Source organism: Exophiala aquamarina (assembly GCF_000709125.1).
Source record: "Exophiala aquamarina CBS 119918 chromosome Unknown aczIA-supercont1.2, whole genome shotgun sequence".
NCBI classification, from domain to species: domain Eukaryota; kingdom Fungi; phylum Ascomycota; class Eurotiomycetes; order Chaetothyriales; family Herpotrichiellaceae; genus Exophiala; species Exophiala aquamarina.
In genome coordinates, this window is record NW_013550586.1 from 4,282,752 (window position 1) to 4,306,859 (window position 24,108).

The following is a 24,108-nucleotide window of genomic DNA, read 5'->3' on the forward strand; positions in this document are numbered from 1 at the left end:
GCTCCACCGTTCAGGTCGGGTGAAGTATTGAGCGCTTGAGGCGCCGCCATTTTCTCAACTTGATTTGCCTGAAACGAAGGAGCAAGAATCTGGACAACAACCTGCAATCAGAACGATTTTCTCCCGAAGTAAAAGGAGATATCTATATTCATCGGCTTCGTTTTTCCGGAAGCCGGCAACGATAGGGGAAATTCTAAATTGAGTCAGATCCCGAGGAAAGTATATTTATTGGCTCTTATTCGACGTCAGAGCAAAATAGCCGACGGTATTGTGTGTTGGGGCAAAACTACGAGGATGATGCTACACACTGGTTCCGGGAGCAGCCTGCCCGGTGGAGCACATGAAGTTTCGGTAGCCTTAAGGGTCCGAGGTCATACTACGGACGATATACACATGCACGGAGATAGCGCACTGGAGAGCCCATCGTTCTTCCATTGTTGGGCAAATTAAAGACCTGCCTATATCACCAATCCCAGCGCTGCAAGACTTTGATAGCGAAAAGTTCACGCATGATTCAGCGGGACAAACCTTCAGGTAGTAGCAACCGTGCGATATCCATCCATTCTGATATATCTCTCGCAAAAGTAAGGGTCGAAAACAGCCTGCGACATAGCCACCACATCCTCCGATCACCAGCCATGGTAGTGACCCGGTCGGTTGAAGCTGAGGCTGTGCTGGCTCGTCTCCCTCCATTGATCATGGGGGGAGCTGGTTTCAGCTATCAACTAAATTCAAAGCCGGAATCATTGCCTGCCGTGGAAATAATCAAGGAAGCCCTCGACTTGGGTCTGAGGGCTTTCGACACCTCACCATACTACGAGCCCTCGGAGCAGATAATGGGCGCTGCCCTCTGTCATGCTGACATTACCACTAAATATCAGAGAAGTGATTACCTTCTGATCACGAAGGCCGGCAGGATCACGGAGAAGAATTTCGACTATTCCTCTGCCTGGATCAAGAAATCAGTAGCTCGGTCACTGCATCGTTTTGGAACCGACTATCTCGACGTGGTCTTTTGTCATGATGTCGAGTTTGTCAGCATTGAGGAGATCATCGAAGCGGTGGGAACACTATTTGAGTTATCAGATTCGGGGGTGATCAGATGCGTTGGCATCTCAGGATACAGCATCGACATGCTCATCGAGGCATCCAAGAGAATCTTGTTTAAATATGGCCGGCCACTTGATGTGGTCCAGGTCTGGGCGCAGCTCACATTGCAAAATACGCAACTCGAACGAAAAGGCTTAAGTGCCCTGCAAAAAGCTGGGGTTAGGGCCGTTTGCAGTTCAAGTCCCTTGGGTGCTGGATTACTGAGGAATGGGGGAGTCGCCCTTGGTGCGCTTGGGAACTGGCATCCGGCGCCTCCGCAGTTGCGAGCGGCAGCTCAAAGAGCAGCTGAATGGGTCGAATCTCAAGGCGATGTTCTGTCATCGCTTGCCCTGCGATTTGCAATTGCGAAGGCTCAGCAAAATTCGAGGCCGGGGTACACGGTTACAACTATCACAGGAATAGGTTCTATATCGGACCTGGAGGAGAACGTTGCTACGGCTTGCAAAATTCTTCGTCGCAAAGAGACAGTGCCTGGGACCTCAGAATTGCAAGCCGTCGGATTCGATCAATCTCTTACACTTGATAACGAGGCGGTGAAACAGGACAGCAGACTCTACGAAGGAGTCAGACAGATTCTAGGCCCTTGGTTAGATTTCGACTTCTCTGGGCCGCCAGCCAGTTCGAATGGAGTAGGTCAGAAAGGTCAAGATGCTAGCCAGGGAACAACGTCTGAGGATTTGGATCCTGTTAGCCGTCTATAGAATATCCATACGATGGTCGAAGCAATAAGACTATAACTTCCATGCATGCATGCATGTCCACCTATTGCTACAGCGCCCTCGGCGCTTCGATTGCAGGCCTTGCTTTCCGATGATTTCCACCAGCTAACTTAGCCCTTCTTTTCCAGGGCACGTCTACCGATCCATGAACTCCGGCTGTGTCTCAACGCCGTACCCAGCTTCCAGGGGCGTCACATAACGTCCAGCCTCCATTCTCAGGCCATGAGCAGAATCGTAAGCACCTCATTCACGCCTCCAGCCGGATATGCGTCGGGCTGGATCGAGCTCATGGCACCTGCTTGGATTTTGAACATGACCCGGTTTTGGCACGCTCTTGCCTGTGGCTGATCCTATTGCTGCATACTATACTCGGTGTTTGATAGTGTTTTCTTGATGATATCGTGCCCTGGAATGTCAAACCAAGAAATGGGCTAAAGGCCACTCTTTCCTGCTCTTCGCCCCTTCATCACACACCGGACAGTGCTTAACTGGTTCTCATGCTCCCTCAGGGGAATTCCGTTGTCATACCCAGGTCGCTATGGAGAGTCGACTTGGGTCTTCAGGGGGGATCAGGTGCTGAATTCCGATTGAAAGTAGTTGAGTCCGGCATCCACGGTCTCCTTCAGTCAGTCATTTCATCGCCTCCTCTCCACATCCTAACCAGTCTGCACTTTTGGTGTATGTCGTACCGCTCAGCCCATTCAGCGTGTTCCTCAAATCTCTGCTGTTTACCTGACCGGACATCCAACAAGAGTTGAACTGCTTCCTCCTCAGCCAAGACGTCGCTGATGTGCTTTAAGTGCGATCCATTTGACAACGTTCTCGGGGGTCTTATCGGCAACCACTGCCCCGATTTTTTGACTGAATCACATTGGCTCACAAGAGATCACACATCACATGAAACAAGGTTTGTTATGACAACCATAATTACGGAGTGTTTCTTAATGTTGATAGACTTTATCTAGCATGAGTTGCTCTACAATGCTCGGTTCACCGCTCAGGGTCACCGACGAGTGTCATCCGTTCTCCCATTGAAGCCGCGCCACTCCGTCCACGATGGCTGACAAGACTCTTAGATTTCCCACTCCTGGAATCTCAGCGTATGGGGAGTTTTCCAGTCGGAGATGCGGAGGTGGGAAAGTCTCGTGAGAAGACGGTCACGATTGTTACAACTTTTGGCCTTTGCTGATTGAGGCAACACCTGACCCTGGCATAGGTTCATTCACCATGGCTGGGACAAATTTCCACAATCAGGACACTTGCCCAAGCGGAGACGGCGGCGAATCAAGAAGTACTACTCAGAACATGAAGTACTCCGTAACTGGAAAAGCTCAACTGCTGGACAGCTGATCGCCCGGATGCTTCATTCGCGCAGAGTGACTCCTCCCAGGATGTCCTGGCTAAATGTATAGTGGGGGATCCAATAGCAAGTTGTTAATAACCGGCTGAGATCTCGAAGCTCAATACAACATCTTGGCAGACAGGGTCGAATCCATTTGACCCGGCGGATGATTTAATTATTATCAACCAGCCATCGCCCCTCCAGAAGTTGAATCTCCACTTGAGCAACTCATACACTCTCGAATTACCCAGCGCATTTATCCCCGCAATAAGGGGTTGGCTTTCAGTGCCACGGGTCCAGCATGGAGCCTCCGGTTCATTCGACCCCACTAAGCCACACAAGTCCAATGCAAACAGCATCAGCCTCCAGACCTCGTAAAAGAACGAGAAGAGCGTGTGATAAATGCAGCAGTCTCAGGGTTCGGTGTGATGGAGATTCTCCTTGGTAAGCGAGCTGCAACAGGCATTCGGGTCAGAGCAATCGAGCTGATAGTTTGCCTTGAAGTCGACGTTGTCGAGGTAAGCATATTGGGCCAAGGGGGGCATTAACCACGCCGACGAAGCTGTTCTGACAGATTGCTCCGGATAGAATACGATCACGAATGCCACTATGTCAGAGATATTCGGAAGAGAGGTCGGAAACCGAGCCTGAGGCTACATCATGGGAATGGAGTCGACGTTCATGATGAACCTCTTGCAGAAGACCAGCATCACATCGATTATAACCTTGTTTACTCCGAGAGACATCTACAAGAGCGCCCCGAGACTGCCAATCCAGCTCCAACTTTTAATGAGGATCACGAAAGCCTTGATGGTGGGAACTTGCAGCATCGGCCTCCATTTTTGCAGTACCGGCATGACTCTTTTGAGACAGTGGGCCAGCCATCTATAGGGGATAAGGATGTGAATAATGCACAGGGTGTTCCAAATTCTGTTGTTGATTCATCCCCAGAGCTTCCCCGCCGGAGGAGCCAATTCATGCAAGACATCAGCAGTGTTCTCAGCCCGCCTCTACCTACAGACGCCCAACTGGCTAGCTTAACACGCGAGCGCCAATCGTTGGGTGCCGCGTCGGTGTCCAGTTTTTGTCCTATTGGACTGAAAGATCCAAACTTGTGCAGAAGTCCATTAAAGTGCCTAGAGCCTGTGCTACCTCTACTACAGGGCATCATTGGGCCCGACGAAGCATGTGAGCTATTGGAGTTTTATTTCGATGAAGCGGGCAGCTCACTATTCCGGGTGGCATCCCCTTATGTGTTGACGCACGTGCTCAGAAAGCAATCATTGTTGCATCCAACGAAGCCTCGCCCAACCACCTCGGCTCTGCTTGTTACAATGATGTGGGTTAGTGCACAGACAGCAGACATTGCTGTACTTCTGATACCCGGATCAAGACCCCGAATATGCGACGCTTTGCGTAGGTTGTTCATGGAATTACTGGAGAAAAGGGACAGAGATCATTGGCATAGGGCTCCAGGTATGACACTAAAGTGAAACAGGGCGGAAGTCCTTCCCTCCCATCGGTGTACTGACCGGATGCAGGCGGGCACCTTATCTATCAGCAGGACTGTTTCAGGCGAGGCTCAGGTATCGACTCATTTCACAGTCGTGAAGCCGGGCCACCAGCTCAATCAATCGATGATGTGCTCACATTCGTACTGCTATGTATTGTCGTATCTGGCGGCGACTTCAAGACTGACTGCATTCCATGGTGGAGCAAAGCTTTGAGATCTGCTCAGAGTCTAGGACTTGGCCGGCAAGACGAAAGGTGTAACGGGTCCAATGCAACCTGCGTGAAGATTTCGTGCGCATCCCACAAGCCCAAGGAGGTAGAGACCGTAGCAAGCATTGAAGCTCAAGAAGAGCGACGCCGAGTTTTCTGGCTCGTGTATTGCCTTGACCGACACCTGGCTCTCTCATACAACGCGACCATGGCCATCTCAGATGATGAAATCGACGTCTTCACTCCACTCCCTGACGACATGTGGGACAATCTGGAAAGCATTCCGTTGGAACTCCTGACTCGGCGAACATACGGCCCAAGTACCACAGTCACTGGGATTGGTTTCTTCGAGTATTTCTTGCCCTTGATGGCGATTCTCGGCGACATCAACCTCGTCCACCATCTCAAAAATCATCCACGCCTTGGATCCCTTGACGAGCAACCGGCCACCTCCTCAATCGAGACCCTCTTAGCGAACTGCGCCAGAAGTGTGACAGACCTCGCCAATCGTCACGAGCTTGAAAGGCCGGACGGAAGCACGCCGGCGGGTGAGTTGCTGACCCCAAGCCCAAACGGCGGCGGCGGAGGGCACGCATCGGCACAACAGGACCCCATCTCCAGCCAGCGAAGATCCAAATCGCACACTCAGGCACAACTAGTCATCGCATACGCAACCTTCATCCTGCACGTTCTTCACGTCCTCCTGCACGGCAAGTGGGACGCCGTCTCAATGCTGGAGAACGACGACGGGTGGATAACGACCGCCGAATTCATGAAATGCGCGTTCCACGCGATCGCGGCCTCCGAGGCGGTATCACAGATCCTGCGCCGCGACCCGGAACTCACGTTCATGCCGTACCTGTTCGGCATCTACCTGCTGCACGGCAGCTTCATTTTGCTGCTGTTCGCCGACCGCATGCCGCAGCTTGGCCCCAACGAGTCCGTCGAGAAGGCGTGCGAGACCATCATTCGTGCCCATGAGGTCTGCGTCGTCACCCTGAACACTGAGTTCCAGAAACGCTTTCGCAAGGTTCTGAGATCTACGCTGTATAGTGTCCGGAGCGCCGGACCCACCAGTGAAGAGGAAATCATTGCGAGGCGGCGGGCGCTGTCGCTCTATCGCTGGACCAAAGGGGCGCGCGGCTTGGCTTTGTGATCCGCGTGCGGGGCATGAAGTCATATAATTATCTGATAGCCATCTGGTGGTACAGTCAGTTTCCAGTGAAAGCATTTCCTGGGGTTCGGGCAGCGGCCGCTTGATATGGCCTTTCCTTTTTCCCGACAAGAGCCAGAAAGTGTCAGGTGTTACTAAAAAGTTGTCCCCATTAGTCAGGGGCTTGGGGCTCAAGATATGTGAGAGCAGCGTCTTTCTACCTCATACATAAGGTCCATAATAATTCAAGTCGAAGACTAGAACGCAAATCACTGTGCTCCTCGGTTGGGAGGGTATTATTCTTTTTTTCCCTCTCTTACTACCACTACTTACTAACACCACGGGGCACGCCTCCTCATACTTGCTATTCCGTCATTTGAGATTGAGGTCGGGCCACGACGGAGCAAATGGCGACATATAGCTCGCTGCCCACAAGATTGTCCAAGAGTGCCATGACATGTCACGATCAATGTGCACCTCTGGCCTCGAGTTTCTCGACCTCGATCACTTGAGCCCCATCCCTAACCCGTCCATCAGCAACCTGGGCATTCTTCTCCTCATCTGAGTTCAAGCCGGCCGTGTTCGTGAGTCCAATCGTGCTATCACCCACCAGATCGGCGGGGACGCGGTAGTACGCGACGAAATTCACGCAGAGGGCGTATGTCAGAGTCGCGACCATGAACTGTCAAGTCGCCCGTTAGCAAGGAAAGAACGGTTCAGGGCAATGAATAATCCAGAATCTGGGATCTCTTGCTAGACGTCCATTTCTTTTTGTTCTTGTGCGAGGGGGACGGGGCAAGAACTTCCACTTACCATGGTAGGGACTACCATTGCTTTTCCGGTGTCGTTATAGATATCGGCCACTTTGCCGGTGAGAGCAGGGACGCACGCGCCGCCTATGACGCCGCCGACGATTAAGCCGGAGCCTCTCTTGTAATGCCGACCCAATCCGCGGATGCCGAGGGCGACGATGGTCGGGAAACAGACGCTCTCGAAGAACAATACAATGAACATCATCGAGAGGCCGGTGTTGTTCCTTGTCCCTGTCGCGGCGCCGAGGAAGATTACCACACCGGCCAGGTACACGAGGAAAACCCATCGCGGCCTTGCGTAGTGCATCAACAGCGTGCCAGAGAAGCGCCCCACGGTGAATGCACCTTGTGCGCCGGCAAGGAATTTGGCTCCCAGTGAACTACTCGTGCCGGGCCGCGTCTCCACGACATAGTTGATGAAGTAGCTCGCGATCGCGACCTGCGCGCCGCAGTACGTGAACTGTGCGAACGCCGCGTGGAAGACCCGGTATTGTTTGCGAAACGGCAGCTCGGAACCCTGTACGTGAGTCTCCTGGACTTGGAACTCCATGTCTGCGTCCGTGATCTCGGGTATGTATGAGATGTAGAATACAAATGCCAGGATGAATACGAAAATCGCGATCCCCAGGTACACCCATTGCACGCTCTTGAGTGCCTGTACAGTATCTTCTGTGGAAACGAAGAAGACGTATGATCCCAGGACGGGCCCGACTACGGTTCCCACCTAGCATGATGGCCAGTCTTTAGTTGTTTTCCGTATCAGACAGACAGATCGACTTACCGCATTGAAGGCTTGAGCAAAATTGATGCGAATCTCTGCATAGCGAGGCGGTCCACACACCGCAAGATAAGGGTTCGCAGCAGTTTCCAACGATCCCAGACCGGAACCGATGATGAACGTAGCACCGCAGAAACCACCGAAGGAACGATAGACGCCAGCGGGCCACATCATCAGGGCACCGATTCCATAGAGGCAAAGCCCAAAGATGAAAACCGATTTGTAGCCCCAATGTCTCAGTATCCAGTTCGCATAGCCCAGTGATGCGAGAGGATAGGCACCAAAGTAGGCAGCCTGAAGCCCCGAAGATCTGGTTCGTGTGATGTCGAGAGTGTTCTGGAAGTGTTTATTAAGGGTGTCGAGCAACCCATAGGCAAACCCCCAAAGGAAGAACAAGATCGTCACAATACTCAAAGGCCACAGTGATTGGCGGAGTGTCAGTTGAGCGGCGACAGTGATGTCGGTGTTCTTGGTACGAAGGGCCGACCGCTTCGAGAGTATCTGTTTGAACCCCATCCTAACTACTCATTGGCTCCTCTGATGGGAATATTGCAGAAACAGAGTAGGTAAGAACAGTTGTGCAGGGAAGAAAATCTTGATAGAGGCCGACCGCTTGAACACCTGGGAGATGTTCACCTTTTATGGATCGACATTCTCGTTCCATTGACGAAGCCACTTGACGAGTGTGAGAGCTTGGTGTCCCCGCGTTGTCGTTCGTGTATCGAGCGGAGCCCTGAGTTCTTTGGCCCTATCTGCCGTGGGCTTCGAGAAGCTGGGGTTGTGTGAGTCTGGTTACAGTACGGGGAAGTTGCATGACTGCAAATGTTTAGTGTGCATGCGATTGGCACCTGATGACCCTGAAGATGCGGTTACAGCATGGTATGGCAAGGGACAGCGCCGAGCAGCTCTCGAGGATCATCTCCGCAAACACTGGTGTTTTGCTGAAAAGGGGCAGAGCCTACGTGTAGAGCGTCGACTAAGCTGTCCAAGCTCCTCCACTGGATAGCAGTGTCCGAGGAGCGTTCTTGGCTCTCATTTTGCTCGGTTTAATGATCAGTCCGTTGAATGCCAGTCCAGCCCCGTATCGGCAAATGAAGAGGAAGGTGGTACATAAAGAAAGTTTGGGTGTGACCTCAAGCAGGACATGGGTCACTATGGGGTGACCAGGTGACAATATAGGAAATAAGGTACATACATACATACTCCACGAGCCCATCCCCGCTGAAGCCAAGGCGTCGATCCTGAAGTCTGGCCCAATATTGGCGACGGATAATTGCTGATTTGACGACGACCAAATTGTCTTGCATTGTCGATGATCCCTTACGATTTCAGTCAGAGTTCCCTGTCGTTCCAGAACTTCCCGAAGGCAGGACCGAGGCGCGGAGAAGGCCACCACCCACCCACCCCACCCCGGCCCAAAAGAACTTATGTAATCCCATGTGAGGACCGGACGCCGCACTTTTGAGAACACCTTGACCGTGGGAGTGTAGCATTGGCCAGCGCGAGACACTTCGTATAGCCTCCTCGTATCATGACATCAAGCCTTGTTGATAGGGGTGGGTTATGGATCCTTAACGGCAACGGGCAGTCTATTGACCCCAGGGTCTCTGTTTCCTGCATCTTCATTCGCGAAGAGTCAGGTCCGGTTGGTATGTTGACAGATCTATCAAACCGCTCCCCTTTCGAACTCAGCCTTGCCCCTTGATCACCTGACAAGTTGGTCTACCTCCAATCATCTCGAAGTGACGATGTGGATGAAATACATTTCCGATTCACCGGCTGATAGCAGGCCGTTGTTACGACTAGTGTTTTAAGGCATACCCACAGATGCTATCAACGAACCAAGAAACCGACGCTCGTGAAATCAGGGCTTCCGCAGATTTCAACCCCCTGGCCTCAGTTCAGGCTTGAGCCTGGCTTGCTTCGGAGAGTGAACAGATCAAACCCCATCTTTCCGCAGGCTGAACCCACGACCCTGAGACACTTGTCAGGTCTGGATTTCCGAAGTCCTTCACGGACATCGGATGGGAAATGACTATTTACTCCCTACGCAGAAACTCGGCCAGAAGCTCTTTGAGGTACGCAGTATCCCGCTCCTTGACGCCAAGAAGCTCGTTATCAACATTAGAGAATAGTCCAAGTCCATCTCCAAAGCTGCTTCTCACAATGAAGCCTCTCATCGCTTCGGGGGAAGTATCACCCCTTTCCAATGCCTCTTCACTCTTCCTTTTTGCCGCCGCCGTATCGACCTTGATCATTGGCCATGGTTTTCCTGGTTCCAGCTCTTTAGCACAAGCGATGAAATCATTCTGTGTCCCAGCAAAGGTGTTAGTGAACAGCATTTTGTTCTTGAACTTCTCATCTTTGCGGTGCTCGACTGCAGTTGCGACTGCTCTCGCAATGTCGTCCACGTGGGTCGTGCTGAGCTTCACATCACCGTTGTCAAAGAGCATGGTAGGCTGGTCTCCCTTGCCAAGTATATTGACCAGCATACCAACACCCAATGCCCAATCCAAGAACAGGCCAGTCTGGATGATAGTATAACTCGTACTCGTATCTGGACTTGAGATCTTGGACAGCAGGTAGTCTTCCATCTTGATTTTCACTGCTATACTGGGAAGGGCGCGGATTTCGGGAATGGTTGAGTCGACCCCAAAAGAAGAAGGGATGATTTGTTCGACGCCTGCTTCGATTGCCGCATCAATGACTTGTTTTTGTGGCTCGAGCTCGTCTCGGCCTGTGAGAACCACCACGCTGTCATGGCCTCTTAGTACCGGAGCGAGAGACTTGGCCGAGGAAAAGTCGACCTCCTCAATCTTCACCTTTGCCCGAGCATCTGCTGAGATATTCGAGCTCAGTTTTTGTGCTGTCTTGGTTGCATCTCGAGTTATCAGCGTGAGAGCGAATCCTGATGCGAGTAATTGCTTGATGACAGGTGCGCCCAGGATCCCGTTGGGCTATGGACTAGTTAGTAACCATAGCGTTCTAATAAGTCATGTCTGTCATTGAACTCACCCCTACTACAGCGACTTTGGTTCCCGAGCTGGCCATCGTTCGGGAGTACGTTTCCCCAAGGTCAATATACTTCTCTACTGGTATGCAACCTTGCAAAGCCCAAAGAAGTCCCCCCAAGCTGGTGGATATGAATCAGTTTGGAGAATGTTCACAACAGCGGAGTTTCTATCATATATATCAAAGACTGCGGAGTCTGTGGAAGGAGGCCTCGTCATCTTGCTCGTAACTTACTAACCCTGTTCAGACTTCATTCGCATTTGCAGATAAGCCGCCCTAGCTCCGGTTCGCCGTTCACCAGGCAGACGGGGCGCCTTGTTCTCCAGTATCGATGCACACCTATCATCGTTTATAAACGGTCGAATTTCGGCGTACTGAGTCGTGGTGTTAGAAGTGCAGCGAGGACAGGATTCTTTCTATGGTAGTTTCAAGGTTGAGTAAGCCTAGGGGCAACGGTTGTGCCCTGTCTAGTTTCATTAAAGGTATTGGCGGTGCAAACTTCGCTGCCCATACCTTCGTTAAGTCTTGGTAAGCAGCCGAATCAGACACGGCCTGCGTGGAGTATACCTAGATCTGGCAGCACACCATTACCTTCTTTCGTATCTTAAGTTTGACTAGTAGCATTCGTGTCATAGTACGTTCATGAGGCGTCATCATTACCTTTTGCCATTCGCTGCCGAATACTCTCGTTGACCTTTTCGATCTCTGCACGAGCGCCTTTCCACGCCTTTCTTCCATCGCTGTCAAACAGTCGCAAGAAATGGGGACTATAGAGACCATCCATCAACATCTTGCACAGTGCCTTGTCTTTATACCAGAATTTCCACCCACTCAATCCATAACCGAGGTGCTCTGACACGCGGACACCGGCTGCCTCCTGAGCCCACTCCGTCCACTCCTGTGCGTTGACGAACCTATGATCGAGTTTCCCGTGCGCAAGGATCCCGTTCGCCCAAGCCATATGGTTTTGGTATGATGAGAGCATCGCTTCTTTCGATGGCATCCGTTCCGGCTTCTTCCAATACTGAGCAATGGCCATGGAAGCCAAGTCCCAGCTCACGAATATGGGCGTATGAAAAGCCGCCGCTCCAGCGAATGCGAGACTCTCCGGATGATCCAGGGAGAAAATGTTGCGATACAATCTCGGGAAGGGCACTTGATTTGGCCCTGCTTTACCAGTGATCGTGGGGATATATCCGTCAACAGCCTTCAGTGATGGATCGTATTCACCTAGGAAAGCGTACTTCCAAAGGTACCCAGTGCACCAGATGATTGCGTCAACCTCGATGAAGGTTCCATCGTCCAGCTCCAATTGCTTGTCTCCAGTGGCCATTTTGAGACCCGTGACTGACTCGATCCTACCCTTATGAAGCTCGCCAATGAGAGTGTCGGAAAGGATAGGAAGGGTATGAATCATGGAAGGAGAATCTAGATTCCATTCTGGTTTGATGTCGAAGGCTGCATCCTGGCGCTTCTTGACGTATTTGTTACCAAATTTTTCGGCGAAGCTGGGTGCCCATTTTGCCATCGTATATTGGATCATCATCATTCGATACGTGACACCCTGGTCTAAGATCTCGCCAGATGGCATTTTTCGCGGAAGCTGAAACAGACATTAATGCTGAGTCGAAATTGAAAGGAACGAACTCACAACAAGAGCCCCGTGGTTGTGTGATAGATACACCTTCGAAGCAACCCCACAAAGAGCTGTCGCTGTGTCGGCGGCGGTGTTACCAATTCCAACCACAACAACCCTCTTTCCCTGAAAATTTGTGGGCCTGTGTTGCATGACTGGAGTCAGTCGCCGCCAGTCACTCAAAAGCTTGTCTAGCTGTGTTTTACCTTTTGAAATTCATGGAATGCAGTATCTCTCCTTTGAAATCATCTTGTCCAGTCAATACAGGAATTTTCGGCAGATTATTGGTCCCATTAGCAATGATTAACTTGTCAAAGCTTTCCTCAACCTCCTGGCTGTCTGGGCGTCTAAAGCTGATGTTCCATTTCTGCTTCTCCTTGTCGCGAGTCACTCTGGTGACTTCAGTGTTCAGACGAAAATAACTGTCGAGCTTGAAATGCTTTGCATAGCTCTCCAGATATTCTTGGACCTGGGTAGCGGAAGGGTGTGATGGAAGATCTACAGAATGTCAGGTGCGAGCAGTACCTATGGTCAGCAGGGAGTGAGTACCATCTGGGAAAGGAAAATCCGTAAAGCAGCCCTGCAAAAGTCAATTCCATCGCCACGCGTAAGGTAAGCTTGGCTGACTCTCTCCTTGGATATGTTTGCGATAGTGGCTTGGTCAACATCAGTGTTGGGTCCCGTGATCAATTGCAAAAGGCTCACATTCTATCACAGACGTCTGATTTGTTTCCGTGAACTTCCAGAGGCCTCCAATATATGCATTCTTCTCGAATCCAGTGACATTAAAGTCCTCCTCAACAAGATTCTTCAAAGTAACAATGCCGAGTGCGCCTGAAGGAAGGTATCAGCGCTGGCAAAGAATGACAGCTGCTTGAAAGAATATCCCTACCCAAGCCAATAACTGCAACGGTTGGCGTGGAGAGAGCCATCCGGACTCGAATCTCGACGTCAGGGTTCAAGTCCAATACACCAGATTCAGAGTTGAGATAATGTTCAATAAACTTGAACTAATTGGAAAGTCATGCACGCAAATCTCGCCCACAGACTGTTTCCACGAGCCTACTTTTAAATACCGCTGAATAATCGGGCCACGGGGCGCTTAGTTTGATTCCCGCTCCCAAATTGAGGACAAGCTAGCGAGCTGCATATTTTCTCGCTTGTTGAAAGATATTGACTGCGGCTTGCCTATCGACGGTGTGCGTCAACTTGGCAAAGGCTTTCGATTTGTTGTGACTTACATTTACCTAGACTCCAGGATGATAAAGGTGGTCTTTTAAGCGCCATAAATGAGCACCGAGATCGGAAGATGCAGTATCTTAGGTAATTAGTACCTCGTCCGGCCAACCACTGGGAGAGAGGTCGTGGCGGAAGAGCAGACCGTGGCTTTGAAGGGACGGTCCATCGGAATGATAATTGCACACACCAGCTAGGAGGCGAGAGAAGCATTCAAAAGGATGTTATGTTTATTGAGTCTGTGCTTAAAGGGTTTGTAGTCGCCATGTCTCCATTGTTCTTCTTTTAGCATCCGTCACGTGATGAGGCTAGCCATCCTCAATCTTATCCGTACGAGTAGACTCCAGTTCTCTGTACCCGTTTATTCCCTCCTCTTGATAAGACACAGAAGATTGCCGCCTGCCGTTCGCAACACAGAATTTGTGCTCAAGATGACCCATTTCTCCTCGACACAGTACAATTCGATCTCGGGTGAATACGATGCCGTGAACGGCCTGCCCATCTCTCGAGCCATCGTTATCAATGTCGAACGTGTGCTTTCGCCGTACATCAAAGGTGCAAAAGTTCTGGAGATGGCATGTGGCACAGGGTTCTTTACACGTCCCTTGCTTGACTGGGGTGCCACCTCAGTTGTTGGAGTCGATATCTCCCAAGGAATGATCGATATTGCGCAAGCAGAGTTCTCCAAGTCTTCCAGCGCGTCAAATTGCGATTTCATGGTCAAAGACTGTACGCAGCCGTTCGATGTCGGCATAGGACAATTCGATCTTGTATTCGCTGCCTGGTTGCTGAATTACTCTGCGGATGAAGCTGTAATGGCAGCCATCTTCAAGAATATTTCTCGACACTTGAAGCCAGGAGGTCGCCTGGTGACCGTAGCGCCTCACGAGGAAGAAGACCCATTGGTAAGTGCGATGCACAGCCAAATGCTCCGCCCAAAAGCCCCATAAGATCGTGGTACCGCTCACCAAGGATACATACTCTAGGTGTGCATTAACAACCTCAATTCAACTTTCGACGCCAAGTATGGGTATAAAGTTGAATTAAGAGAGAAACTAGAGGTGGGTTATCATGTGCACTTGTATTTCAGCACAGACCCGAAAGTCGACTTTGGCAACTATTTTCTACCAAAAAGCATTTACGAAAAGGCAGGTAGGGCTGGTGGCATGAAGGGAAAGATGTCATGGCAGGACATCACTCTTCCAGAGAACCATGATGAAGTCAATACCTATATGGCCGAGCCCGTGCCTACAGACTATTTTGATGACTGGCTGAAGTATCCAGACTTCGGAATTTTGGTTGCCGAAAAATGAGGAGGCGTAAGTTGTGATGACCTACTAGGCTGTTGGGGGTATTGATGCTTTTCAAGAGGCGTAGGGAGTCGATCAGAACATGTACCCTCCTGATTCTAAGTCTCATGGGTGTGCCTCTACTTTTATTCCATTACACAGAGCTCGGCCTCGTCTCCAGAAGGCACAGTTGACAACTGTCAAGTCAGGTACGGGTCCATGGCACTGCCAACCTACACCAGACTTTAAAAACCCTCAACGCCGTGCTCCCAGTTCCACCTTTCTTTGCGCAGTTGGACCGTTTAAGCAGCCCTATTTGGAATGAGCTTCCGGGCCGAGCTTCCAGGCTGTGATGACACCTTCATTGATAGGGATTCACATCTCATGATATTGATGACTATCCAAGGTCAGGTCATTAACTGCACCAGGCAGAAACTTTCTGGTGACACATTCGAGACAAGGGCTTTGAACTGCCTAGGCGGACTAATTGAGGCAGTCTTGGGTTGGTTTCTGAGGTAGCGACTTGGTCACCATGATCGATTCATACCGTTTGCTGGGTAAAGGTATCTCGAAAACCAAGAGACACAAACCTTCCGTCTTCGTTGGCCTCGACAAACACCGCAACATTGGGACCAACGATTGGTAGATACCAGAACCAAATCCACTGACCCGATTCTCATCGCCGGCTTCACTTGCTGGAGCCTTCAATATGGAGGCAGAAGGTGGCTGCTCAAAATCGATGGGGGGAAACTGCATATCTGATGACCGTTTCTATCGACAACCACAAACTGCGCCAACGGCTTCGGCTGGGAGACAAGATTCTGTGAGTAGTGCACACCACAATGGAGGCCCTTCATATCATGGCGATTGGACGGAACAGAACTTTGCGCCTGAATTTCCTGCTTCTCCAGTCATTGAACAAGGTGCCCTCGATAGTTCAACCCTCTCCCGCCACCAGACAAACAAGATGTTGTACTCTTCGGCAATAGTCAATGTTCCAAATATAGTGCTCACGCCTGCGCTGTCATTTAGGTCGCGAGCTATGGCTGCTCTTGAGAGTGAGCAACTGGGATCTCACATGATTCATTCGGGGAACCTGTCCTCATCTCCACGAAATCTAGATAACAAGACGATACCTCTTAAACCATCGCATGGTGCCCAACAATCAATATTCCCAAATAATGGGTTCGTCAGGATGGAGGATGGCTTACCTCATTTTATATCAAATGCACGCGAAGGAACATTTCCCCCAAGAGGACCGTTTGCGGCGGGTATGAATCCCGGGTCAGATGCTGTGAGATCGTCCGTGCCCTTCACCCAATATCATGAAGCCGACCATTCTCAGAACAGGGATTCCTCTTTAGATTTCACACAAAGCAGAGAACCACCGCAGGACGGCTCGACTACCGCAATCGGACAGGGATTTTGCGATTTAAAATGGACGGACACTCTACCACTATGGGTACCACAGCAAGGCGGCCCACGAGACCCAGCACATTCACATCCACATCCACATCCATGTGCAAATCAATCGCACAGCGCTCCAAAGCTTTACAACCCCAAGCGAGACGTCGATACCGAAGCGGGACTTACCGAACAAGAAGTTAGACATCACTATCTCCCTTTCCACCACCTCCCCAGCCTCGTAGGACGAATATTTCGTGAGGGTGGCCCGATGGTCGGTCCAGTACAAGGCTGTGTCCGCCACTTGCGATTGGACGGCCGAGCCAGCGTGTCGAGCGAATCAAGCAACGAAACCCTTACCGCAGCTCGTACTGCCAATGGAGTTGCAACTCTCGCCGACCTTGTCCGTGAAAGTGAGCCCGACGGCATGCTACCCAATCCCAAGGCCAACGAAGCGAGTGCAGAATACATCACCCCTTCTTCAGATGCCGCATACCTGAACGCGACCCAAGTGCCTACTCCAGACGGTGCACCGATCCACGGCCTCTGGTTTTCCCCCGGCGACCGCGACTTGCTATGGACTTATGCGCGGGCTCCAGCCCCGCTGTCGCTGCCAACAGAAGCCCGCGAGCCGCACGCGGGCTTGCAATCGCATTCGCATTCCCCCTCTGACAATCATACTGTCACAACTCCCACAAGCCTCCGTCCGCGCGAGATCATGGCTACCTACACGAGCACAGGGGGCTGGCGCACAATGCCACGTGGAACGTACGCGGGCTCGAGATTCGGCGCGGTAGGCGAGCGGCTGGTTCCTTTGACGATGGATTACGTTCCTGAGGGAGGAGCGGCAATGGCGTCTGGGTATGCAAACGGGGATATCGAGACGCATGCGTCGCCATGAATTGCGGACTTGGGCTGCGTACTAGAGGAAGGAGGACATGGGCATGGGCAATGGCTGGCTGGCTATGGAGATGTGTCCGTGGATGCAAGCGGAGTACTCGGACTGCGAGAAAGCAGTTTGGGATGTATATCTGAGCTGTGGCTCGTGCATTTGGTTGGAATGCAAACTTATTCATCATTGGACTAACACCAACTGGTTACCAAGGACGACACTCAGCCCGCCTGCATCAACGCCTTTGGGGGGTATCAATTTCGTACTAGCAACTCATAATACTGTCGTTCCCAAATTATGGAATAGGGCGCGCTATGCAACCCATCTCGTTCAAAAAGGGTCGTTATTGTTGAATTCCAATCCTTGTCACCGGGAAGAAAATAAATACCCATGCCCAGTCACGAAATGCACAGATCATAACCACAAACCACAAGCCCACCTCGCGTTCATAGTTCAAGGCCCCGAAACACCCTTTCTGTCGGTAACGCTGCCAGATGTGTCATTCAAGACATTGGCACCCGTAGCTATTGCGGTTGGACTGGAGCTTTCTGCGTGTCCATTTCCGGTAGTTTCGTCCAGAAGCGGAATCCGGTCAATACTCCGCCTCTTCTCGGCGCCATTTTCTCGGGCCTTTCCATCGCCGTCTGCTGGTCCTATGGGAGGGCTGAACATTGCACCAGGGCTGTTCTGCCACTTGGCCACGTCGAGTTTCATCTGCTCGAGTTCTTTTTGGAAGCGTTTGCCGAAGATGTCCATGTAGTAATTCGCTCCGTTCCATACGCTCCAGCTGAAGACTGTCATGAGGAACGCCGAACTGCTCCATCGTGACCAAAACCAGATGGGGCATGGCAGAATGGTAAGCAGAGCATATGAATACTGGATCAGCATGAATGCAGGCTCCTGCAGTGTCGAAGGAAGGGCAAGGACTCCTTTACCGATCCAGGTCTTCGCGTACGACTTCCGGAGCCAAGTGAACGAGGTGGGACGCCCAGCGGCAATCTTTTCGCGCCTTCGAACAGTGATGAAAAAGTGATACGAGAGCTGCCAGACAGCGTAAGGCACAGTGGCCCAGATCAGCATTGCGCCGAGCGAGTAGTGCTGAGGGGAACCGGCCTCGCTAAACTTGATGTCGTAAATAGCTGGAAAGCGAGCGCGAAGAATGTCGGCCGGGGTGAGATGAACGAGGCAGTGTAGGGTCACAGGAGGCATGACGTGAATGAATAGGCTCGTAACCTTATCCAAAGAATGGAAGACCAAAGAATTGCGCCACATGGCAATTGCCACTGCATTGTTGCCGTACGCCAAGCAGTAAGTACTGATGAAGAGTCGTTTCGACCTCGGGGCGACCCATATCGTCAATAATAGCAAGGCGTTGACAAAATAGCAAAGATCTGCCAGAAAGTAGTGGTAACCTTTGCGATGGTATGTAAAATAGCGTATGGGCATAAAATAAGCGAATTGCGCTGTGAACCAGAAGTAGAAATATTGAGGCACACCCCCAATGAGGTAGCCGCTGATAAAGACGTTGAGCACGGCCGATATGAAAGACACTTTCTCCTTCAGAGATATGGTGGCTGTGTCATTCCATCTCTTGTTGATGTTGTCAACTGACTTCTTCATCCGGCTCCGGTACTTAGCCAGTTGTTCATCGGCCGAGGGAACTCGCTTCCGCCATTCGGCCACGGCGCGGTCTTTGGCATTATTTCCTGTCGTGCGTATTCTCTCCTGCTGCTTCGAGAGCTTCTCTTTCTGCGCCGATATCGTAGCCTGCCAGTGCTCGAGTTTCGAGGGCAGGGCTAGGTTGTCAAAGATGTCGAAAAAGGTAAGTTTGTCAAGAGGAACATCCCAGTCTTCTTGCAGGGACTGACTCCCAATATAGGAGGAGTTCCGTGACAAGAGATAAGGGCTACCTGGAGAGGAAGACATATAGCCAGGAGTGTGTGAATCTGCAGCTTCTGAAACGGCTCCTGGGATGTCTGCTGTGGTGGGATCTTCCAGAGCCGTAGGGTCCGACTTGGATCGAGGAATGGGCAAGTTATCTGACATGGTGAACAGGACAATGAGCCGCGGTTGAGGACAGTATATAGGAATGATGGGTTGAGGCTGGCCACAGCCGATAGGGAAAAGCGATCCAGAGCCCCTCTCGAATCGTCGTTGGTAGGCTAGACTGGCGCGGGCTTAGATATGATTTCAAACTAGCAGCGTTGCGGAGCAGCTGACCATCGCGATGGGTGTGTCACGCATTCTTTGTGTTGAATTGGCTGCTTCGAAGAAGACGTTGAAAGGAAGCGTGCTGGAGGGAAGTAAAATGACTGGACCATACAGCACGTCGACGGCAAGGGCATAAACGGCGGACCACGAGCCGCGCGGCGCAGAACACGCCAAAAATTACGGAGAAGCTTAAACACGCGTCTGGACGCGAGCGTTTTCGCCGAACTTGACAGCACTGGGTGACTACCTACCTAAATACAGCACTCCGTACTACTGTAGGTAATCAAACATTTGTCATGAGACTCTCAAGCACCGAAGCCATCTCTGCACAACATGGCCAAGGCATTCCCTCGAGTTCGACTTTGAATGCCAACAGCGCCCGCTTGCTGCCGTGCCTCTCACTTTGCTCTGCACCAACCAGGCCAAGACTTGCCCATATCACTAGGCCAGCGTGAAAGACTACAATGGGAAGCCATAGCGGGCACAGCTGCTCATCTGCCCTGGCACGGGACGCTGCATGATCGAGCACTTGCCATGCCTGCTGGACAGCCTGGTCAGATATCTTGATCCTGTTCCCGGTATTTGGCCTACTCTGGAAACCCGAATTTCTGCAGTGACTGGGATAGCCTGCCAATGGTGAAAGGGCAGGTAGGTCAGGACACGAAATGTAGAGCCTACAATAGTGATAAAACGCCATGACATCTGCTGACACCAAGTCCTGGAATTGGCTTTGCCACCTATCAAGCCCCTTCGACAGCAACTTTTGCATTCGCGCGAGCTCAGTACTTGGTGTTAGTGGCACAAAGGGGTTGTTTCCACGTCTCGTATCGTCTGTTGGCACCAGCCATCCAAGTGATTGACGAAGATATATCGCATCCGAGATGATAGCCATAAGGAGTAGCACCGCATCATCTGCTGAGGTCAAGTCCGTGGGAAGGTTCGATTGATAATCATCGTAATCTTGTTCGTGGAGAAGACTATTGTACGTGTCCTGGAATTCCACCTGTGACGACGGCATCTTGGTCCAAAGTTCGCGTGAGGAGAAGTTGGTTGCAAGACCAGTGTGCAAACTATGAGTGATATCTGAGAGCCACAGGCACCACACTGACGCACTAAAAATCATCTGTCCTTCAGTCTTTTTCTCCGTTGAAGGGATGGCACGAACCTATACGATGATACTCGTGGGCCGAGGAATTCTTCCAGCTGAGATGGATCATTCAACCGCATGCGACGAGCAATCTGTAACGGTCAGCTGGAGTCATGACCCTAATCTCGGTTGCTTCTACCGTTGTGTTTGAGCTCAATTGGAGCCCGCTCCGGCTGAGCACGCCCGCATCACTGCAGAGCACTCCATACCAGCTGAGTAATGTACACTGCGATGATAAGCCCACTGCACAGAACAGCAAGATGGCTGTGACCTACAGCAACAAGCATTTCGATCGAGCGAGCTTCACTATTATCGACCTCAAGGATGACGGCCCACAGGTTCGCTCCCGCGTGGAATAGATCACGGGCCTCTTCCATGCCCCTTCGTGAATACACGGAGCCAAGACATGCCTGTGCTAGACGTAGTGGCGGCGCGATGGCTTCACGCGACGGTGGTGGAAGCGGCATCCGACTCATCAACACGTGGCCAGAACAGAATGTTGAAAACACCAACCTCAAGTTAGCTAGATCAGTGTGACTGGGGAGCGTAGGGAAATGCGATAGAAGTGCAGCTGGAAATGTGAATCGCTTTTGTTGCGGAGCCTGGTATTGTCAACACAAGATCGTGCGTTTCGGCGGTACAGATTTACTCGACTGCCCAACTCCATATGCATGAGTCTATTGATGCCCAGCGCGTCTGGGCTGGCCAGCAAGGCTCTCTTGAAATCTGAGAGAAGGCCAGGCTCGGGTATCTCGTTGGCCACTTCCACGTCGCGCCTCGAAGCATCGCGTTCTCCGGGCCAGCTTGATTCTGGCGACGTAATGCTCAACATTGTGGATGGCCTGTCGTTAACTGGCAGCTTACCGAGTTAGTCCAGAGAAGGCCAATTGCAAATTGACATCAGGCCTTTGGCCGATGCTCTGAGATCCCTGCCATGGCTCTTCAAAAAATCAATTGCCGAGGTGGGGTAGGACGCCATGGCCCACGGTTCAAGTGTCGGATTTCTCAGACCGACCACATTACCGAGCGCAATCATCACACAACCCAGACAGACCTGGAGACCCCAGATCTCCACGTCGCATATCTTCCATTCGAAGGAACCCGGGGTAAGGCATGCTGCAATGGACACCGATCAAGCGCCCAAACGTGTGCAGAACAAGACAGTGAGTTTCGATGCCATGTAATCCACCACCTAACACGGTAGCAGTGTGAGACTTGTGGTCGATCTTTCGCCCGGAATGAACATTTAATTCGACACCGAAGAACTCGTGAGTTCCAAAAGCTAGACAAACTTTCGTAGCCTGATCATGTTGATGGCAGATACCAGCGAGCGACCATTTCAATGCCCCTACTGCAAGATTGGCTTTCCAAGATCCGATGTCAAGGAAAAACACATGAAGCGATTTCACACAACCACTCACTCTACATCTGATTCCCAGTTGCCTGCTACTGATACTGATCTCAAACCAAGGAAGGAACGGTCGAAGCTTGCCTGCAACGAATGTAGAAGGAAGAAACTGAAGTGCGACAACTCACACCCATGCGCGACATGCAGGACCAGGAACCTGCCCTGTACAGTCTCCAGTGCCAGTCGGCCTCCTGGAAGGCCAAGAAACGGCGAGACAGAGCTCTCCAGACACAGCTTCCTCCATGAAAAACGCCCTGAGATATCCCAGTTAGATCAAAGCGCCATGCTGTTGGTTCAGGACGGATTTGAACCACACAGTACCTCGAACTCGGGCACGCGCCTCGATACTAGCCCTGGCGATCCAGTTGTTCTTGTCAATAGTATTTCCGCGGCAGACTTTGACCTTTCGCGGGATCAAGAGACCAATAACTTGCCAATGAATGCTCCGAATTCGATCACCATAGATGCAATAGAAGCTGCTTTTCCAAACGAGCCAATCATGATGGACGAGAGCTGGGGGTATCCAATTCCTCAGTTCTTAGAAGGCTTTGACTGGCAACTTCCTACATTAGTGAGTTTCACGATGCTAAGACCTGCCCCAACGGCACTAACCGTAAGCCTAGGGCGTTGAGAATTGGCTGGAAGATGTCGAGGGTTTCTCCCTGGAGAACGAAAATTGGTCCCACAATCCACTGTTCGCTGAAATAGACAGTACTTCTCAAATGGACGTGGCGATCACCATGATGAGAGACTTCTTTCAACGCCGCTCGAGGGCACCGAGTCCAATGAGGGAGGAACCGAGACAGCTATGGAATCAATGGTACTCTGCTCCTCCACATCTTCAAATTTATGACGAAGAAGTCATCAACATTCTCCTTAATCTAGCTAGGACTCATCTTTCCAGTACCTTCGCCATATTTTCTGACTTTGAGGTCTTGCCAGACACGAAAGAAGAGCTTTGCCTTGCGATGGCTGCTGTTGGAGGCCTCTTCTGTACTGTCTCAGAAAGTGCCAAAGTGGCTAGGAAACTCTACAATGATGCTAGAAGAATGCAACTCGAAGCAATGATTCCACCAAAGCCCACCTATTTCCGAGCAGCCATGGATAGAGCTAAAACCTCGATCCTTCTCGAGATATACGGAATTTGTAGTGGAGATAAGCGAAGCTATGAGCTTACTGAAGCTTATCATTCAGAGACTCTGCGCACGATACGGTCGTGTTGGCTAGCTGCATTCGACGGAAATTCTGCTGAGCGAGAAAGCCAGCTGCAGCTTCTGTCACGGGCTGCTCATGTTCTAGACAGCTACCGTGTACTTCTTCTTCTACGTGCACCTTCTTTCTTCGAAGCCACGCTTGCTAACGGCCACCTTGGAGACCATGATAACGAGTCGTTTCAAAGGTCAACAAGCCATCTACGGTTCCTAATGAGCCCTAGCTGCGTCAACGGCGAGACATCGAGCAGTCTGGAGACCCTCGCAGAAATAAGCTCATATACCTGGGCTTTGTGTCCTCACGGATTAGCCCATCCCAGTGAACAGCTTCTGTGGAAGCATGATTTCATTGAGTTAGGGCTTGAGAGATGGAACCAATCAAGGATGATGAATGCCGAGTTTCCGACGCAGACACATTTTGCAACAATGTTGCTTTATCATTTAACTCATATCAACCTTCACTCAAATTTGAGAATTCTCCAACGCTCCGCCAAAGATTTCATAGATTCGGCGAACAGCCCAGAACCGGGAAAGGTTTCCCACTCCATTGCCACTTGGACATCTACTTCGCATTTTGACGTTGCATCTTGGCATTCCGAAGCTATCCAGAGCCTTGTTAGGGAGGCTATGTCAACGGCACGTCGGCGCACTCAATTCCACGCAGACAAGTCACACCTTCTTGAGTCTCCTCATCTCCCATTCTGCATCTACTTCTCTACCCTAGTTCTGTGGTATGGAGCGGGAGGCAAGTCTGGCTCGGACGCTTCTGGCGACGTTGTCATCGATAACGGCAGTCAACTACTTCTCGCTTTGAAAGTAAAGGTGGCAAAGCACCTTGCCAGTGCGCTCAATGACCTTTTGTCTGACCACAGCAAATAGATGAGTTACTAAGGGCCAATAATCATGTACTCGAGATTATAACTATAATCATACCTGGTGACGATATCTGAAGGAAACAACCACTGACGTCTCCTTTCCCCTTTGCCTACCAAGACATACAGCCAAGTCCGTCCCGTAGTAGCCTCT

The 24,108-nt window shown here is 51.1% G+C and overlaps 9 protein-coding genes across 9 annotated transcripts; 4 read left to right on the plus strand and 5 right to left on the minus strand.

Annotated features, from left to right (window-relative positions):
- Positions 1 to 638: 638 nt before the first annotated feature.
- Positions 639 to 1,811, plus strand: A1O9_03360 (uncharacterized protein; the record flags this gene model as incomplete). The annotated part of the gene is made up of 1 exon (XM_013408926.1): positions 639 to 1,811. One exon carries the CDS (start codon positions 639 to 641, stop codon positions 1,809 to 1,811), a length of 1,173 nt encoding a protein of 390 aa, XP_013264380.1.
- A 3,290-nt stretch (positions 1,812 to 5,101) lies between these two features.
- On the plus strand, positions 5,102 to 6,049 carry A1O9_03361 (uncharacterized protein; the record flags this gene model as incomplete). The annotated part of the gene is made up of 1 exon (XM_013408927.1): positions 5,102 to 6,049. The coding sequence occupies one exon, from the start codon at positions 5,102 to 5,104 to the stop codon at positions 6,047 to 6,049; it is 948 nt and encodes a 315-aa protein (XP_013264381.1).
- A 463-nt stretch (positions 6,050 to 6,512) lies between these two features.
- On the minus strand, positions 6,513 to 8,152 carry A1O9_03362 (MFS transporter, FHS family, L-fucose permease; the record flags this gene model as incomplete). Its single annotated transcript, XM_013408928.1, has 3 exons — positions 6,513 to 6,728; positions 6,860 to 7,582; positions 7,640 to 8,152. 3 exons carry the CDS (start codon positions 8,150 to 8,152, stop codon positions 6,513 to 6,515), a joined length of 1,452 nt encoding a protein of 483 aa, XP_013264382.1.
- Positions 8,153 to 9,675: 1,523 nt separating this feature from the next.
- On the minus strand, positions 9,676 to 10,687 carry A1O9_03363 (uncharacterized protein; the record flags this gene model as incomplete). Its single annotated transcript, XM_013408929.1, has 2 exons — positions 9,676 to 10,593; positions 10,652 to 10,687. The coding sequence occupies 2 exons, from the start codon at positions 10,685 to 10,687 to the stop codon at positions 9,676 to 9,678; spliced, it is 954 nt and encodes a 317-aa protein (XP_013264383.1).
- A 601-nt stretch (positions 10,688 to 11,288) lies between these two features.
- On the minus strand, positions 11,289 to 12,437 carry A1O9_03364 (uncharacterized protein; the record flags this gene model as incomplete). The annotated part of the gene is made up of 2 exons (XM_013408930.1): positions 11,289 to 12,251; positions 12,300 to 12,437. 2 exons carry the CDS (start codon positions 12,435 to 12,437, stop codon positions 11,289 to 11,291), a joined length of 1,101 nt encoding a protein of 366 aa, XP_013264384.1.
- Positions 12,438 to 13,951: 1,514 nt separating this feature from the next.
- On the plus strand, positions 13,952 to 14,833 carry A1O9_03365 (uncharacterized protein; the record flags this gene model as incomplete). Its single annotated transcript, XM_013408931.1, has 2 exons — positions 13,952 to 14,425; positions 14,507 to 14,833. 2 exons carry the CDS (start codon positions 13,952 to 13,954, stop codon positions 14,831 to 14,833), a joined length of 801 nt encoding a protein of 266 aa, XP_013264385.1.
- Positions 14,834 to 17,558: 2,725 nt separating this feature from the next.
- On the minus strand, positions 17,559 to 19,151 carry A1O9_03366 (uncharacterized protein; the record flags this gene model as incomplete). Its single annotated transcript, XM_013408932.1, has 1 exon — positions 17,559 to 19,151. One exon carries the CDS (start codon positions 19,149 to 19,151, stop codon positions 17,559 to 17,561), a length of 1,593 nt encoding a protein of 530 aa, XP_013264386.1.
- Positions 19,152 to 19,599: 448 nt separating this feature from the next.
- A1O9_03367 (uncharacterized protein) lies at positions 19,600 to 21,295 on the minus strand (the record flags this gene model as incomplete). Its single annotated transcript, XM_013408933.1, has 5 exons — positions 19,600 to 20,428; positions 20,482 to 20,555; positions 20,603 to 20,689; positions 20,739 to 21,065; positions 21,113 to 21,295. 5 exons carry the CDS (start codon positions 21,293 to 21,295, stop codon positions 19,600 to 19,602), a joined length of 1,500 nt encoding a protein of 499 aa, XP_013264387.1.
- Positions 21,296 to 22,154: 859 nt separating this feature from the next.
- A1O9_03368 (uncharacterized protein) lies at positions 22,155 to 23,961 on the plus strand (the record flags this gene model as incomplete). The annotated part of the gene is made up of 2 exons (XM_013408934.1): positions 22,155 to 22,442; positions 22,495 to 23,961. 2 exons carry the CDS (start codon positions 22,155 to 22,157, stop codon positions 23,959 to 23,961), a joined length of 1,755 nt encoding a protein of 584 aa, XP_013264388.1.
- Between the last annotated feature and the right edge of the window lie 147 nt (positions 23,962 to 24,108).